Consider the following 17,928-nt stretch of genomic DNA (forward strand, 5'->3'; position numbering starts at 1 on the left):
GTCAGTGGGCCCGCATTTTGTGTCCTCTTCACCAAAGAATTATGATATGGATTTTGAAGCCTAAGAGATTGGATTGGAGTATTGATTTTTGCCAAGCCTCTTACTCTGTTTCCTCATCTGTTTATTTGGAATAATACACACCTTCACAGGTTAGAATGAGATTGCATGCATAAATGAACTAGCATGATAGCTGACACAAGATGCATGTTTGATAAGATTTTCTCTCTTCACTAATATACATCCTTTCAGTTATCTTAGTTTACTTTTTAATCTGTTTGAAAGCTAGCTATGCTTTATAGTGAAATGGTTATGAAATTTAAAATCTCTAATATGGGGGATATTAGTTGCTTCTTAATTTTAACAGAAACAAGGAAGTAATTAAAATGAAATTTTTAGGTTAACACACAACCTACCTACCACTTAAGGTATTTGGAGCCTGATCATTTTAAGCTATTTGGAGCCTGACGCTTGTAACACTAAACTTAGATTCCAAACTATTTCAGTAGAATAGCCTCCTTAGTCTTTGAGGTTAGCTTTCAATCTTAGCAGAGCAATGATCTTTATTTAGCATATTTATTTATTTTTGAAGTAACGTTGGAGCAGGTAATTTTGCTAGTACTGCAGTACTTTATTGCACCTTCAAAATTAGATTATGCTATGGGAGTGACATTTTTATAGTTGTTACTTGAGTTAGAAATTTAGCAACATGATTTTTACTAGGAAACTCTGGTGTATGATTTTCTTTCAATTGCCCAGTGAATGTTTTGAAAGCTTTACATTTTCTTGGTTCGTGTGAAATGTTTTAGAGGCATATACATCTTGTTGTACGTTTTGTTTTCATACTTTAGCAGCAGAAACTGTTTTTTTAACTTTCATTTTTCTTCAGTAATTAACACAATTGATCTAAATGGTTAAAGCAATACCTGTGCTTTACTTCTTTGTTCCTATCCTCAGATTCTGTTGTTCATCTTTGTTTTCCTCCACAATATGATTTTGAGCCCTATGTTTTAGTGATGATGTATATATTATTTTTGTAAGGTCTAACCCCCACCCCCAGTTTCTCCTATCTCAACTTTAGTGTCTTCTTACCCATATCTCCTTGGTCCTGTCCTTTCTGGTATCTTCAGTTGTTTCTAGATAAACATTTGGCACTTTTAAATTCTTTGTCCTGTTTTATTTGAATCCTTTTGAGGGGCAGAGAGGTAGCAAATTCTATTATACTTCTAAGAGACAAAATTTAGCTTAATTGACTGATATTTTTGAGCTCGTGTGTTTGCATATTGTGACTCCTGGGTATTTTTGCTTTTCCTAGTAGCTGTTTAATGGTTTTCTTTATATGGAGATTTTTCTAACATGCTTTTTAAATCTTTTAATCCCCACAGGGTCATAATGTCCATATTTCTCAGAAACAGCTTAGCTAGCCTTCGAGCCCTAGTTACAAAGGAAGTTAATTCCTGAAGGAACTGGGGACATCAAGGCAGAAAGAAATCCAGGCAGGCAGCTAGTAATGAATATTGATTGTGAACTGTGAGGTACTTGGTGTGGGCTGGTAAATTTTAGTGCTTTAGAGGTAACCCTGCAAGGCTACCTCTTACTGTGGAGTGCACATGAAACATTCTGAAATGTATGCCCATGGAGCATATAATTTGCTACTCTATGGCAGGTAGACATTAAAATTCACTTATGGGGTGGGGATAGTGTTAGGGGTAATCAGATTTTACAGCTGTAGGATGAAAGGGCAAACTTTGATAAGCATTAAAGAAAAAAAAAACCCCATTAGAGTATACAGAGTAGTAGTTCTTAACTCTAGGAACGGCATTAAGCTATAGTGAAAACTGCTCAGAAATAGCCAGAAGTACGAGCTTGTTGGCATTTGTATTTCAGTAACAGGTATGTATATTTTACCAGCTATTTAAAGTCAGAATGGGAAAGAATTTGAGTGGAATGTGTTTTTAGTAGTGTCTTAAGAGTGTCACCTTACCATTCTGCAACACTATCCCGTTTGTCACTGAAAAAGCTCAAGAATTGTATCGAGTCTTAAACTCTCAAAATACACCATTGGAAAAACTTGACAGGCCCAGTAGTACCAGGTGAGCCTGAGGTAACCAGATATATAAGCTTGTCAGCTATCTCTGCCTAGAGTTTAATGAAGTTTTCATCAGGTTGAACTTTAAAAGAATAAGTATAGCTAACTACAGGAGGCAATATTAGCAGGCAGAGGGGATGACTCTTCCTACCTTGGATAGTGTTTAAACAACATTTTGACATGGAATTGTTTAATTTAAAATTTTGAAAAAGAAGGAAAGTTATTGGATTTTAAAAAATTAGGAAAGAACTTGCTTAACATGATAATTTCAGATTATACTTAGGTGTTTTAAGTAAAATATTAGAGTTCCCCCTTTTACCCCTCAATTCCCACTCCTCAGGAATAAGCACTGTCAGTAGTTGTGTATCTTTTCAAAGCTTATTCTTTGTAGATATGTCATTAACAGGCTGTAATGCTCTAGTAGTATTAATTATGTTATAATTCATTGTGATATTTATAGCCTTCATTTTTTGAGTATAGTAATTGGAGTGACAGATATTTTCATTTATATAAGTGTATGGAGCCTCTAGGATACATCTGTTGTTACTGTCACTGAAGGGAATTATGTTGATGACTGAATTCTTGATATAGAAATTGGCACACTGAGAGGACCTTTCTCATTCCAAACAGGGAAAAGCTTCATTAAATGGAAAAAGAACAATATATTGCTGTATTTTTATCCTCAGTCGTATTTTTTTGGTGGAAATCTTAAATGTTTATACATTTACTATTTAGCCATGTAAATAATTCCTGGGACCACTCCACTAATTTTTAATAGAAGCATTCTGTATACAATTTTGCTATCCCTTTTCAAGAGAAGCAGCAATAATTTTTGCTGGTGTTTGGGGCAGTAGGTAAGTAATATAACCTGATCCTCCACCTCATTGTGGAGGTGGAGGTACTACCTAATTGTGGAATTATGAGATAATGAAGACCCGAAACAAGATAAGAGTACAAATGAGAAGTAATTATGAAAGAAGAGAATAGATTTAGATTGTTGACTGAATATTGGGATTTCCTGAGGAATTGAGGAAGGAACAGATTTTAGTAGATGGAACATTAGTGAACAGGAATCAGGAAATTTGAATTCTGGTGAGGGTTCGAAACTACATTACAGCCTCTTTGGACTGTGGTATATCTAAGTGTTAGATTGGGGCAAGAATTAGATTTAGGAACTTTCAACCTATAGCAGTAGAAAGTTTTTTCTTTTTATTTAAAAAATAAGTCAAATCTTAATTTGTTAATTAGATAAATGTAGAGCTGTTTGGGGGAGAGGGAATCCTCTGATTGTTCCAAAGAATCCTTAGGGCCTAAGGAGCAGGGTTTTAAAATTAATGAAATGGATGACCCCTTTGTAGACCTACTTCTGAAGTTTTTGCACAAGGATGTTTTTGGTTCACAGTCCACTTGGGCAGTCTTGATATCTGCTTGAAAAAGGTCTTGTGGATACTTTGCAAGGTAGATGATTAAAATATTTATACTAATACATGTGTCCACGGTTGAAAATAAGACCAAAAGAAAGATGATCCCTTTAAAGGCAGAATCTATCAAATAGCACAAAGATAATATCCTATGCAAAATGGACTTGGTAAACTAATTCTTATTGCAACGTTTGTCAGCTTCTTTGTGAGAAAGAGCTACCTGTCATGTGTCCTGAGTTTTGAAATCCAGGAATATGCACTCGATAGGAGAAAACAGAGGTGTGCTGTTGAGACCCTGCTTGGAAAAGGATTGAAAGTACTATTACGTTTCATCGCTTGGTGGGAAGAAAATCTTAGGGGGGTAGCAACCACCTTGAAGATCTGCCAGTAAGAACTGGAGATCTACTATTAAGTTCCAGTTTACTAGTAAGGAATGCCAGCTTAAAACAGTAAGTCACAGTTAGTAATGTCAAATACTTTTTAAACTCACAGGCCCACATAGAAGTTCCATAGAGGTAAGTTAGATAATTGGGGATGGTGGTGTAGTGATAAAAGCCTGAACTGGTAACGGTGATGAGAAAGAAGTATAATAGAACATGCTGTGTGACAGTCATTCTAAGATAAAATGTTTTTGAGTTAAATAATGTATGTAAGATATTATTTAGTTCTAATTGTCCATAGTAAACAAAACATTGTTATTAGTGAGGTAGTATTTGAGCTCTGGAATTATAACTGCCAGGGTGTACATCCTGCCTCTGCACATCTGTAGAGTGACAGTACAACTGTAAGGGGTAGTGAATTATATAATATACTTTGCACTATGCCTGACATACATGAATGATCAATAAAGCTTAGCTGCTGTTATAATAATTTGGTTTCAGAGACGTTCAGTTATGCGTTCAGTAATCTTTTTGGAATGTTCTTTAAAAAAAATAATAACAGAAAATGTCCTACTACCTGCCCCTTCCCCACAGATGTTTTTCTTAAAGGTTATCTTTTCAAAGAAAGAGATTTCTAGTCTGTATGTTTTTGATTCTAGGAGGTTTACAGGGAATCTGAACTTCCCTCTTTTTTAGAATTGATGATTAGAAGCATCATTACCTAATTTGAAAAAGAATGGGAAAGTTGCATTCTAACTGTAAAGTAAAATTTCAAATTAGAAATCTGTTTTTCACTCAATTTTTATTTCTTTGCCTATTAGTATTAATGGATGCATAGCAAGAAAACAAACTGACATTAGGGATTTGATTTTTTTTTTTTTAATAAAAAGTAACTTCTACGAAATCTCTGGTAAATTCAAATAAGTCTGGTCTCCTAGAATTTATGATTCTCTTGATATTCAGAAAGATGGCTCTGGTATGAGAAACTCCTCTAGTCAAAGAAAGATGGTTTTATTTATTATACTGTTCATTAAAGTACTCATAATTACTAGTACATTTTAAGTTGTTAATAGGATGAAATTTACTGAAAGGGTTTTAAGCTTAATCCTTGGTTAATGAGAATTGTGTTTCTCAGCATTCTTTTAACAAATATTATTGAGTATAATATGTATAGCAAGGAATTGTGGGGATACAAAATTAGAGACATATCCTGGTTTCTAGATGATTTATAATTTGTTAAAATATACTCTTTCTCACAAACACATTATTGCCTCATGCATCTTCATGGATTTATAGAATACTGTATTTCAATTAATTGAGCATTTATAATATGTAGATTTACAGAATATTAGAGCTGAAAGGACCTTAGAAATCATCTGTTCCAATCTTCTAATTATACACACAAGGGAACTGAGGTTTCATATTTTAATATAAATATTATATAGAGTGTTACATATAACCCATGTTATTAAATGGAACGATTTCTATACAGTATTTCATTTAAAAAATTTATTTATTTATTTATTGCTGCGTTGGGTCTTCGTTGTGGTGCGTGGGCTTCTCTTGTGGAGCATGGGCTCTAGGCTTGCGGGCTCAGTAGTTGTGGCTCATGGGCTCTAGAGCACAGGCTCAGTAGTTGTGGCACACAGGCTTAGTTGCTCTGTGTCATGTTGCATCTTCCTGGACCAGGGCTCGAACCCGTGTCTCCTGCATTGGCAGGAGGATTCTTAAACACTGTTCCACCAGGGAAGACCCTCTACACATTCTTATGCTTTTTTTAAAGTCACAATTTAAATTGATATGTCTAGCATTTTATTACCATGCAGTTTGGCATTCATTTTTGAAACACTATCAGAGAGTACTTGATAACACATTCTAGAGAGTCAATCTTGGCCTATTCTGTAGCAGGGTTTATAATTTTGCTAGATATGATAATACTTTCAGACTAGTAAGTAGAGAGCTACCTTTTTCAAATACTAGGGTTCATTGATCTTCGTATACTGTCTTTTGAAATCAAGGCAGTAGGGTTTGATTATATACTGCATACTTTACAGTAAGGCAAGAGATTCTGGTTAATGGGAAAATTATCTGAACCAAGGGTGGCATAGCTACCAAATAGTGGTTGGAGAATGGGGTTGAGGATTTATCAGTTTTGATAGAGGGAAAAAAAAAAAACTAAGGAATTTGGAGGTGCTTTTGTAGGGCTAGATACATTTAAATTTGAGACATAGCTATTTAACAATCAAAGGGGTTCTTTTCTAATTATTGCTCAACGTTCTTGGGAAAAGTTTGTAAATCACAAATATACTGTGTTTAGAACTGGAAGTTAATTGACCTAGAGTTTTACTCTGGGATAACTCCACTCTAATTGCTTGATCTTACACAACACCTCCAGGTTTCCCGAAGTAGGGTGATCATAATTCTGTTTGTGCCTGTTACAACAAAATTATTCATAACATCCCTTTCCTTCTTAAAAGTGTTCTCGTTTTGATGATAAATTATGTGGTTACTTTACCCATAAATGTAATATCTGCCCTCGAGTACTTAATGTGATGAACACATATGAAACTTCCTCCTGTACTGGGTAAGATTCTTTTCCTTAAGCTGGGAGATTTCTGTTCAGTGGAGTTAGGAGGGCATTAATAAAGATAGCCTAGTGGAGATCAGGGTGATCTCAAGGTTTAAGACGATTTATAGGCTAGAAAAGAGCCCTGTGTTTTCTGTGCTTGCATCAGAAACACAACATAGGTGGATGTTACTTAGCTTCTCTGGGCAAAACTGAATTCTCATTGCTCAAAGGTAGTTGTGCACTTATGTATCATTAAAAATTTTAGGGCTTCGCTGGTGGCACAGTGGTTGAGAGTCCGCCTGCTGATGCAGGGGACACGGGTTTGTGCCCCGGTCTGGGAAGATCCCACATGCCACGGAGCGGCTGGGCCCGTGAGCCATGGCCTCTGAGCCTGCGCGTCCAGAGCCTGTGCTCAGCAACGGGAGAGGCCAAAACAGTGAGAGGCCCATGTACTGCCAAAAAAAAAAAAAAAAAAAAAAAATTATCTGCAGTCAGATACACTCAATCCCAAGGGCAAATAAATCTGAGTACATAGTTGTAAGTATTTTCAGTTAGTATATTTAATTTTTTAAATAGACTTTATTTTTTAGAGTGCTTTTAGGTTTACAGCAAAATTGAGCAGAAAGTAGAGTTCCCACATATCCCCTGCCCACACGCACACTTACAGCCTCCTCCACTAACACCATCCCTACCAGAGTGGTACATTAGTTACAATTGATGAACCTACGTTGACACATCATTATCACCCAAAGTCCGTAGTTTACGTTACAGCTCATTCTTGGTGTTGTACCTTCTACAGGTTTTGACAAATGTATAATGCCATATATCCACCATTATTACTAGAGAATAGTTTCACTGCCCTAAACATTCTTTGAGGTCCACCTATTCATCCCACCTCCCCCTTAGCCCCTGGCAGCCAGTGATCTTTTTGCCGTTTCCATAGTTTTGCCTTTCCCAGAATGTCATATAGTTGGAATCATATAGTATGTAGCCTTTTTTAGATTTGCTTTGTGCATTTAAGGTTCCTCCATGTCTTTCCCTGGCTTGATAGCCCATTTCTTTTTAGCACTGAATAATATTCCATTGTCTGGAAGTATATTTAATTTTAAGAAAGTGTTATTGATAGGCTGTTTCTAGATAGGCTTACTAAATTTACCACAAGAAGGATCTTAGTTCTTTTTAACAACAGATTGAATGTATGTTAAACTGTTAAGTTTTATAAAAATTTCAGGTGCTGCCCTTTATTAATTTGGCCACTGACCACACCACCAGAGAACTGTCTGTAATGTCTTTTTTAAACTCTTTCCTATGAAGCCAGGCTTTTCAAGAGAAGAGTGGTGGAGTCATCAGCACTATGGGGAAGTCTTGCTTCTGAACCATCTTTTGTTTTCTCACTCTTCTCTCCCCCTTCCCCAACACACACACACACGCACATGCACACACGCACACACACACACACACACATACACAAACAGAATTGCTTTAGGATCTCTTTGATTCTGTGCAGTTCTATCTCCATTCTTTAATAGAATTATAATTTTAAGGAGTTAGTGATTGTAGTGTGCTGCACATTCAAGTGGAGGGGTCCTGACTTTTCATAGCCAGAAATTATTAATTAATTACATTTAAGTGGTGACAAAAATATCTGTAACTTTAACTACAAAAAACTTTCCTGGCCCGGTGAGGCACATTGACTGCAGTTGTGGAAAGTGTTAGGAGACCATGCTTTGGCTTTGGACACACCTGGATTCCAGTCCAGACGCTTTCACTATTAGCTTATAACTGTGGGAAAAGTACTCAACTTTTTTGGGCCTTAGTTTCCACATCTTTAAGGGGATTATAATGGCACCTATGTCATGTTGTGAGGATTAAATGAGATCATGTAAAAGTGCTTAGCACATCGTCTAACACATAACACATACTTAGAAAATGTTACCTGTTGATATAATGTCTGATGATAAGTAATACTAGTAATAGCTGTCAAAGAGAGCACAGATGTCTGTTAGTGTTTAAGGGATTTTTACTTTTGTTTTTAGGTAAGTTTGCATAAATATATATCATATAATTTACTAATTCAAAGGACATTTTCAACTTGGTCCTCTTGTCCTGTATGCAAGTAGAAAACTGAACTAAATCAGATCAGCGTTCCTTCTTCCTTAGGAGTGTCTTGTCCAGGGGTTGCAGTGTCAGTTTGAGTGACTTTCTTGGTTCTCTGCAGTGGGGAATTGTGTTCAGACTGTTTCCCGGCTACCTTTGAATTGTGGTGTGTTGGGATTTGTGATTATATTGGAATCGGATGGGTTCTTGGTGTTTCTGGACATACTTGCAGGCATTCCTTTTATGTTAGCGTGGTTAGTAGATTGGATGAACAGGCTTAAATCTAAGCTTGTTTTGAAGTGCAATTCAGAAGAAGGGAGAAAAAATACAGAACAGATCCACTAGCAGCATATTTCTAGAGCATAATCAAGCACATAATCACAGCATTCGAGAGGACATAAACTCCCCCAGTTCACAGAGAATGTGAGAATAAGCATTTGTGATTTCCACTTAATGATCAAGAATATGATTAAAACAGAGTAATACTTTTTACTGCTCTCTAGGGATTTACTGATAACCAGTTTTCTTTAGTGATTGAACCAGTAGTAAAATGAACAAAACCAGCTTCCTTCTCTCTGTATATTAGTTGGCAATGACTTTGACAGGTGGGCAGGTGGCAGTTTGTAAGACTAAAACATAGCTTCTTGGGTACCCCTTTATCTGGAAGTGAGCTCAGCTTTTCTTGCAGGGGCTTGGTGTCTCCCTGCTGGAATTCTAAAACTTCCCCTGCATCTGAGAATGATATCTTTTTGGCTTCTTGGGGCCTCTCATAGCTAGTTCCTTTCAAGGAACTGACATTGCATCTCAAAAGGTAGTTTAGAGTAGCATTTGAAGGCAGAACAGTTAATCTAAGGCTGTTAATTACTGCTTCCTGTCCTTCCCAGACTCTGAATCTTTTATGAATTGAAAGACTAGTATGAATTTGGAGTTCTTGACCTCTACTTGAGTAAGTGTAGTACCTCCCTTAGGGTTCTGAGGTCCCTGGTGTAGAGTTTATCTCCAAAGGCAAATACTTCTATGGATATAAACAGAAATATTTCCACTTAGCAACCTGCATTTTCAGCCAGCCCCATTATATCCTTGGCTTTTGGTCTGTAGGAAAACTTCCATTGAATTCATACCTCTCCTGTGAAATATTCTCAACCTGATGTTGGTAGATACTGACCCCACTCTGCTCATTGCAGAGGATCTGGCTTGGTCCCAAGAGTGACTCAGAGTACCCTCTTTTAGCTTCTCACCTGTACTTTAGATACTGAATTACCTTAGCCTGAATTGGTAAAAATGCTGAATGAACCCTTGGTGGTGGAGTAAATGGGTGAGAGAGAGTATGCTTGCACTGTGATATGGACCCCACTCCAAGTTCTTCCAGTAAGTCTGGAGTTTTTTTTTCACTCTGTTTTTGCCATTGCCACCTTGTCTTATGGAAGTGTAACCTCAAGCAAATTATGGGCCGTTGGAAGTAGGCATCAACTTTTAGTTCCTGGGCAGTGCCTGGCAATGTTGTTGAAGCCTAGCCTTCACCATAGAGTTTAGTTTAATTCATCATTTTACAGTTCTCATTCTTTTTGATCTGGCCTCTAGAAGCCAGGCAACTAAATTATGTGAAGAGAGCCTGTCAAATGCCATGGTTATTTTTTTGTTTTGTTTTTATTTTTATCCCATGGTTATTTTTAAGACTGACTTTTCAGAAGAATTTTCTAGTTGTATAAATTTATGGGATTATGGAGGGCATAGTCCCTCCAGACACTGGCAATGAGTTGAGTTACTGTTACTGTTGGTTCTACTCCTGAGCTGACCCCCATAGTATTTCTTACTCTGAAGTACAGATTGTCTTGCTCTCCTATGCCTGAGGGTCTGCATTCAGGTAGAGGCTGCTTCACAGACAATTGGGTTGTTTGCCATGGGCCCAGGGAAGAAGAGGATGTGGGGAAAGTCTAACCTGAATTCAGGATAGGATCCTGCATGAGAGAAATTTGCTAGCCTTTCAGTTGAAATTTGGACTCTGACTCCCAAAAGAAGGTGTCAGTAGGTCAGTTAACACTTCTTGTTGTGACCCATAAAAGACATTGCATCTCTAACGAAGTGTTCACCCATCCAAAAGAGAGATCCTGACTTGCATATAACCTGTTGCCACTTCCGGTTATCTTTCATCACTTGCCTGAGTTTGGAAAGGTAATGGTTTGTGCTCTAAGGAAAGCGATTTCCCCGAGACCTGAGGCTTTCTCATTCCTACTGGCTGGGCCCATTGCTAAAACGCTTTCCAGTGGGCTTGCTTCTGCCTGGCCAGCACCTGGGCTGCCCCAGCTTGTAATTAGCCTGCCTTTGCTTCATAAGCTTCCCAGGGTGGTTCTTCTTCTAAAAGCTTGTATGAAATGCTGTTTACTGTCTCTTTATAGTTTAAAAATGAATCCTTTTTGTTCTTTGCAGCTCATTTGCTTTTTTCTTTTCTTTTCTTTTCTTTCCTTTAAATTACTATTAACACCTGTTGATTCTTTTTTTTTTTCTGATTGGCCTGTCACTGCATTCCTGCTCCCCCTCCCTCTAGCTGGGTTTGTCAAGTCGCCCATGTCAGAAACTAAGCTCACTGGGGACGCCTTTGAGCTGTACTGTGACGTGGTCGGGAGCCCCACGCCAGAGATCCAGTGGTGGTACGCAGAAGTCAACCGGGCAGAGTCTTTCAGACAGCTGTGGGACGGTGCTCGGAAGCGCCGTGTCACCGTAAACACCGCCTACGGGTCAAACGGCGTGAGTGTGCTGAGAATAACCCGGCTCACCTTGGAGGACTCTGGGACTTACGAGTGCAGGGCCAGCAACGACCCCAAGAGGAATGACTTGAGGCAAAACCCTTCCATAACATGGATTCGAGCCCAGGCCACCATAAGCGTCCTTCAGAGTGAGTCCAGCACCCTACAGTAGTAGTACTGTAGTCACTAGAGGTGGCCCGATGACCCTTCCCTTCTGCTTCCTTTCCCTCTTCCCCAGTATGATCACTCACCCCACCCCTTGTCTTCGTTTTTTCAAACCCACGATCCTTCTGGTTGTAGTGTATGAAAATATTTGTGGCAACTTTTTTTTTTCTTCTTTGCTGTCCTCTTTACCTCCCTTATCCCCCAACCCTTCTCTGTGTCTTTCTCCTCAGGAACAAAGAACTTGGGGAAATCTGTGATTGTCCAAAATCATCTGCATTGGGAAGAGGTGGGGAGGGAGAACTGGGGAGGCTAACAACAAGAAAAAAAAAAAAAACACTTAAAACTCACAAAACCAGGCAGTCAAACCAGGATAGTGTTGAATTGTTTCTTTCCCTCTACTTTAATTTTGTAGTAGGTTTTCTGCTATCCTTTTGCTGATTTATTCTTTGGTGCCTTTCTATTTTTATTTCTCTCCCCAGTCTAACTACTTTTTATTTCTTCTGTTCATCTGTTTGAAGCTCTCTGAGTAGCTGCCTTCACCTCTATGGTTTTAAGTTTGTGTCTGCCCAGCCTCTTCCCTCACTGTGACTTAGTGTCATCCTGTTCTGTGATGGGAATGTTGCCGTGAGTGTGGTGTGGTGATGTGTTTTGGTTGTTGGGTGGCATGTAAGCTTGGATATTTCCATAGTTCTAGCTCTTTTTCTTTTCTAAAACAGTGGCATATGCTTCTCTGATAACAGCCCTCCACTGCAGCAGTATTACTCTTCACTGGTCCTGCCCAGCTAGTCTCCTATTCTCTTAAAAGCAGCAGCCTGAGATTTCCTCCTTATGTCTTGCTGTTAGGAGCCAGGTGACTCTAAGCTGCAAAGTATTTTTTAAAACCCCATCATGCTGTTTCAAAGTCAGAGTTGGATCTGTTGACAGATAGTTTGACTCTGATGACTGACTGTTGGCACAGCAGTCACTGCCACACTATCATTCCAGAGGCTGGCAACCCCAGAAATAGTTTGGAAGCCATTCACACTGGCCTTTCTTGTGTCTTAAAAAAGGAAACTAAATTCCAACCCTGTTCCTCTGTGTGGTAACAGTGAGCTGAGCAGTTGGCTCAGAATCCTTCCCTTCACCTGTAGTAGCAGGTACAAGTAAGACATCAGACACAGGAGCTTTTGTGGCCACCTCTTTCTGGATAGTGTCTTGCTGCTTGTATGGCGGGAAGGAGAGGGAGGGAGAAGCCACCACAGAGCCAGTGCTTCTGGCCAGAAAGAGTTCTAGCCTATATCTGTCCTTATTATAGTTGAGGAAGCATTCTCCATTTAATGGAAAGATCTTCTGGATTTTTCACCTTCTTGTCAAGGACTCAGTAGGAGTCCCTAGAGCCAGTTCAGGCTTAAAGAACTGATAGATTTATAGAGAGTAAATAAAAATAGTAAATTACATTTATGAGGATATTGGTAATAACACAGGAGGTAATCTGACATGGGCCTTGAATCTATATATTTCTATGGAAAATAGCAAGTTACTTGTCTGTTCTTTATAGCAACTCAGAAGATGCCTATGAAGAGGACTTAGAGTAGAGTTAGAGGCTGCTGCAGTTGGCACTGTTGAATTAGAGAACCTGCTTCTGGAAAGGGAAAAAGAAAACCTTGTCTATGTGAAAATGGGGAACATTAACCCAGTGATTTTTCTTTTATTTAACGATTTTTTCCCTTGCACGCCTCCTTCTCCTGCCCCCTTGCTCCTTTCCTTGTAAAAGCAGAATTACCCAAACGGCCACAAAGCTCTGCAGAAGTTTGTAGGCATGGACTGGGCTGGGCATTTGGTACTTGTACTTGCAGGAGCCTGACTCAGGTAGACTCATAGTTAAAAGGTCATGCCTTGGGGCTAGAAGAAGATGCGGCTTTGGGGTACCTACCTCTCAATCTCGAGAGTATACAGCAGTCTCCCAGTTTACTTAGAAATAAGCTTCCTAACTTTGGGGTGTCTGCATGTGGTTGAAACAAACCCTGGCTAGTTCAGACTCTCCCCAGACCTCCCCGTCAATCCGTTGACGCTAGTTAACTGTTTTAGAGAGCCAGGCTTCTTTTTTTTTTTTCAACACCCTGAACTCCACTCTAATTGGATTTTTTTATGATTTCAGCACCCTCAAGGACATTTGTCTCCAAGGGGAAGTTGAAATTTTCTATCTAAGAATGACCTCCTGGGCTTCCCTGGTGGCGCAGTGGTTGAGAGTCTGCCTGCCGTTGCAGGGGACACGGGTTCGTGCCCCGGTCCGGGAAGATCCCACATGCCGTGAAGCGGCTAGGCCTGTGAGCCGTGGCCGCTGAGCCTGTGCGTCCGGAGCCTGTGCTCCGCAACGGGAGAGGCCACAACAGTGAGAGGCCCACGTACCGCAAAAAAAAAACGACCTCCTGGCAGTAATGTAAGGCAGGAAGAGAAGCGTGCCCAGTTTTTAGGTTCTCTCTCTGTCCATAGCATGTTCTACATATGAATGATGGCTAGGGTAAGTAAGGGTCTCCTAACCAGTGCTTCTAAATAGGAGTAAGTGGCAGGTAAGAATTTTTGAGCTTCTCCTAAATGTTCATCTCTCTTGGACTGTCATGGGCAATGCTTGACCACCAGTGTTCGATCAGAAATAAAAACCCCCCACCTTCATCCTGGTGCAGAATGCAGATGTGGCACCGAGGCCAAGGAGCTTGGTCTAGCACTGGTTTCCATATACAGCAATTACAGGAGGAAGGTTACCCCACCCCACAACCCTCCTATGGTGCAGAATCATATTTAAACCTATTAAAATTATTGACTTGCTCCCAGCTGACTCTCTCCTGGATCTTAAGGGAAAAATGCTTTCCTTTGCCTTCTGAGAATTCTTGGCAGAAAGTCTACCAGGTTGCTTTCATCACCTTCTTAATCTCATTGAGCTGCAGTGGTCATTTGCATCACCACAGGTAAGAGTAGCATTTGCTTTGGCCTCCTTGTAATTTAAGCATCTGGAAGCTCTTGGCCTCAGAGTTTACCCTTTCTCAGTGCAGTCTGAGAGGAAGAACCAGAAGGCGAGTACCAAATGGGACAGAAAATAAAATTGAATAATAAAAATTCAGTGAAAACCTAAAAGTGTGTTTGGGTTTTAATGTTGCCTTTATATTTTTTTAATTTCTGTGGAGTACTGGTTCTCTCTTTTTATCGCTTTTGTTTTTGCTTGGTTTTGATTTTCCTGAAATTGTGGTGCTTTCTGCCGATGGTGTGTGTGCGCCTTCCATTGCAGGGTTTGCAGCTGTTCTGCTCGACTTAAGGCCCAGGGATTTGGCTTCTGTCCAGTGTGTTTTGGAAACCATGGGACACCACTGCGCTAATGTTTACATGCATCTGCTTCTGTCTTAGTGGCTGCTATGCCTCCATTATCTGTATATAGAGACCCTGTTTGATGTTACGGATAAGGACCAGTGCTGAATGAAAGATAACCACTATCCTTTTGCCAGAGTTGGAAAATAATTAGAACCAATTTACTTGAGCAAACTTGAGGATTTGCTTTATTTATCACAAGTTTCTTTGACGATATGAGCTCTACAATGTTACATTGGAGGTGCTTGGGCATTACATTTTTCAAGTGTCCCATGACGTCTCTGTCCTCTCCTGCTTCCTGCACAATGAACAAAGCTTAGTTCCAGTGAAGGGAGAGAGTTTTGTCTTCAAGAGTTAAGAGTCAGCACTATACTTTATAAAATGTTGGCAGGGAGCTGCTACAGAGTTGCAGACAGGAAGTAGCCAGGTGCAGGGAAATGGGAAGTTAGTCAAGGATTTCTGAGAAAGAATTGGAAAAAAAGTAAAAGAGCAAATACCTCTGATTGTGGATTGGAAAAGATGGCTAGTTTAGACTTTACCTGAAAATGTTTGACCAAAAGTAGAAAAAGAACTAACCATGGGAAATGATTAAAGATAAATAACGACAAAAGACAATAAACAAACTTCAAGACTTTAATATAGTGATGGAATTCAAAGTGCTTTATGAACCTTCCAGTAACGGTATTGATATAGTGTGCCTTAAAAAATTTCTGCTCAATGTGTTATAATATTTGACTCAAATAGGTTATTTTTGTAGATACCAAATGAGTGATCCCAGGTTATCTAAGCCCAGGTAGAACCAGAAGTTGAAGTATATAACTTGCCCTAGGGTGGAAGGTGTATGGGGGTGTTTTTGGGTTGGAGGAGGAGGGATAAAGAATTCGGTCAGATGTGTTTTCTAGGCCCAGCTTTGTCACTAATGATAATTATGGCCTTGCACAAGTCATTGTACCTTTCTAGCTCTTAAAGAGTGGGATTCATTGAACTCTTAAGGGCCTTTCAGCTCTAAAATTCTAGGAGCCCATCATACCAACATATACCACATTCTAGTTATGATTATCTTAGAATGGAAAGTGTTTTAAAGTGCAATTCTGAAAAAATTTTGTCTTTGGAGTAAAATATGGGCTGGAGAGAAGAACTTATGGTTCCTTAACAGTTTTCTCTCGGCAAAATTTGGAAAATGCAATAGACTTTCAATAGGAAATTTGCTTTTAGGATCTACATTGTCTTTTTCTGCATAATTAATGGCCAGGCTATTTTGCCATAGATTTATCAGATTTAAATGTGGGAAAAGCCATATATGCCTAATTATAACTATTACTGTTTCAAGGCAGGAAGTTTATTAGTTATCTAAATGATAATTGCCTTTGTCTTCAGAGCTGCAAAGTGGAGCCTGATTTTCTAATTGAAGCCGAATTGGTTGGTGGTTCTTATCTCATAAAATGGTGGTATTCAAAAGCGTACTGTTGCCAGTGCAAGCATCCATAATACTCCCATTCTTTTCACGTCTAGGCCAACTGGTCTTCAGGCTGTTGTCTGCGCTAGTGGTCATTTGCTTATAATCATTGTTTTTCCTTTCTTGACTTCCTCCAAAGTGGCAAAGTGAAATTCCTCATGTGGTCCTGTCTGCCCTCCCTCTTCTAGTCTCCCCAACCTACCCCATCCAACTCTCAGGCCAGGGCTGCAGAGCATGGAACTGTGGCTCCCTATCATTGTGCACTCTTATTACAGAGCCAAGGATTGTCACCAGTGAAGAAGTCATTATTCGAGAAAGCCCTGCGCCCCCTGTCACCCTGCAGTGTAACCTCACCTCCAACTCTCACACCCTTACATACAGCTACTGGACAAAGAATGGGGTAGAACTGACTGCCACTCGTAAGAATGCCAGCAACATGGAATACAGGTGAGAGGGGCTAGCAACTCCTGGGAAGATGGGAGGGAACATGGTTGAGTTTACTTGACATTCATAATCTGTAATTATGCTATGTGGGAGAGACATGGTCCTCCCCTGGAGACTCTAATCCAGTATATCTGGGGTGAGGCCCAGGAATCTAGAAAGAATTTCTAATGAGTGGCCAGGTTTGAGAGCCGTAAAAGATCCCTTCACTATGATGATAGAGCAACTGAGGGCATCGGGAGTGATTTGCTTAGAGTAACAATGCTAGTCAATAAAAAAGCCACAATTAGAATGCAGGTCTCTTGACTAAATCCAGTGGTTTGAGGAATCAGATTGAAATCTGATCTAGGACTCTTAGAGCAATATCACCCTAAGTGATATTTCCACTGAGTAGATTTCCTAGTGAATTACCTTTAGGAGTGTTTATTATGACCATAACCTGATCAGGACCAGTGGATACAGAGCTCATTACTGATCTGGAAAAGGATGGTAGCCTGGAAATACCCTTTGATGAAAGAGGGATATTTGCTGGCAGAAGTTACCCAGCACCTGAAGATTTGGTACTTTTTTGGAATATCTAGAACACCTGGTACCTCACCTTTCAGAATAGTTTGTTCCTAGTTGAAAAGGATCAGCTAATCCTATTTGGCAGGATGATGCATTGCAAAGGAAGAGTGCACTGGAGTGAGACCAGGAAAACCTGTGTACCTAGTAGTAGCAAGGACATTCTGCAGTATTTTGCAGAATTGAAATCATTTTATACCCCTTATTTAATTGACCCACATTAATTTGTGAATCCTCCTTTTTTTCGGATAAGAAAACTGAGACTCAAAGAGTAATGCTTGACTGCTTTCAAGGCCACATACTGTACCTAATAAGTTGCAGAACCAAGGCTAGGTTCCAGGTCTTCTGACTTTCTAGAATCTAGGTCATTGGTTTTTTTTCGTTTTTTATTGTTTGTTTGTTTGTTCTTCTGCTGTATTATACCATTTCGTGGCAAGGTAGTTAATCTCTCTCCACTGTAGTTTCTTTTGATATAAAATTGGAAATATAGCCTCAGCTATATCCTCATAGTTTGGAAAAGGTTAATCAAATAGAGATGCTGAGTGGAATAAAAGGCATCTATTCTTGGTCTGTCTATTAGTTTTACAAGTTTTTTTTTTATAATACCTCTTTCAAGGTACCACATGTCCAATCATGTTTCTCTTGGGTCTTGTACTGTGTTACCCC

At 39.4% G+C, this 17,928-nt stretch overlaps 1 protein-coding gene across 6 annotated transcripts in view; it reads left to right on the plus strand.

Annotated features, from left to right (window-relative positions):
• Window positions 1-17,928, plus strand: part of NPTN (neuroplastin) — a 61,427-nt gene that overhangs the window by 12,675 nt on the left and 30,824 nt on the right. For all 6 annotated transcript variants that reach the window (XM_032621881.1, XM_032621878.1, XM_032621877.1 and 3 more), the window contains exon 2: window positions 16,533-16,704. In XM_032621881.1, coding sequence (XP_032477772.1) covers window positions 16,533-16,704 — 172 coding nt within the window. The remainder of the gene's footprint in view (window positions 1-16,532; window positions 16,705-17,928) is intronic.

Source organism: Phocoena sinus, chromosome 2 (genome assembly GCF_008692025.1).
Source record: "Phocoena sinus isolate mPhoSin1 chromosome 2, mPhoSin1.pri, whole genome shotgun sequence".
Classification (NCBI taxonomy): Eukaryota; Metazoa; Chordata; class Mammalia; order Artiodactyla; family Phocoenidae; genus Phocoena; species Phocoena sinus.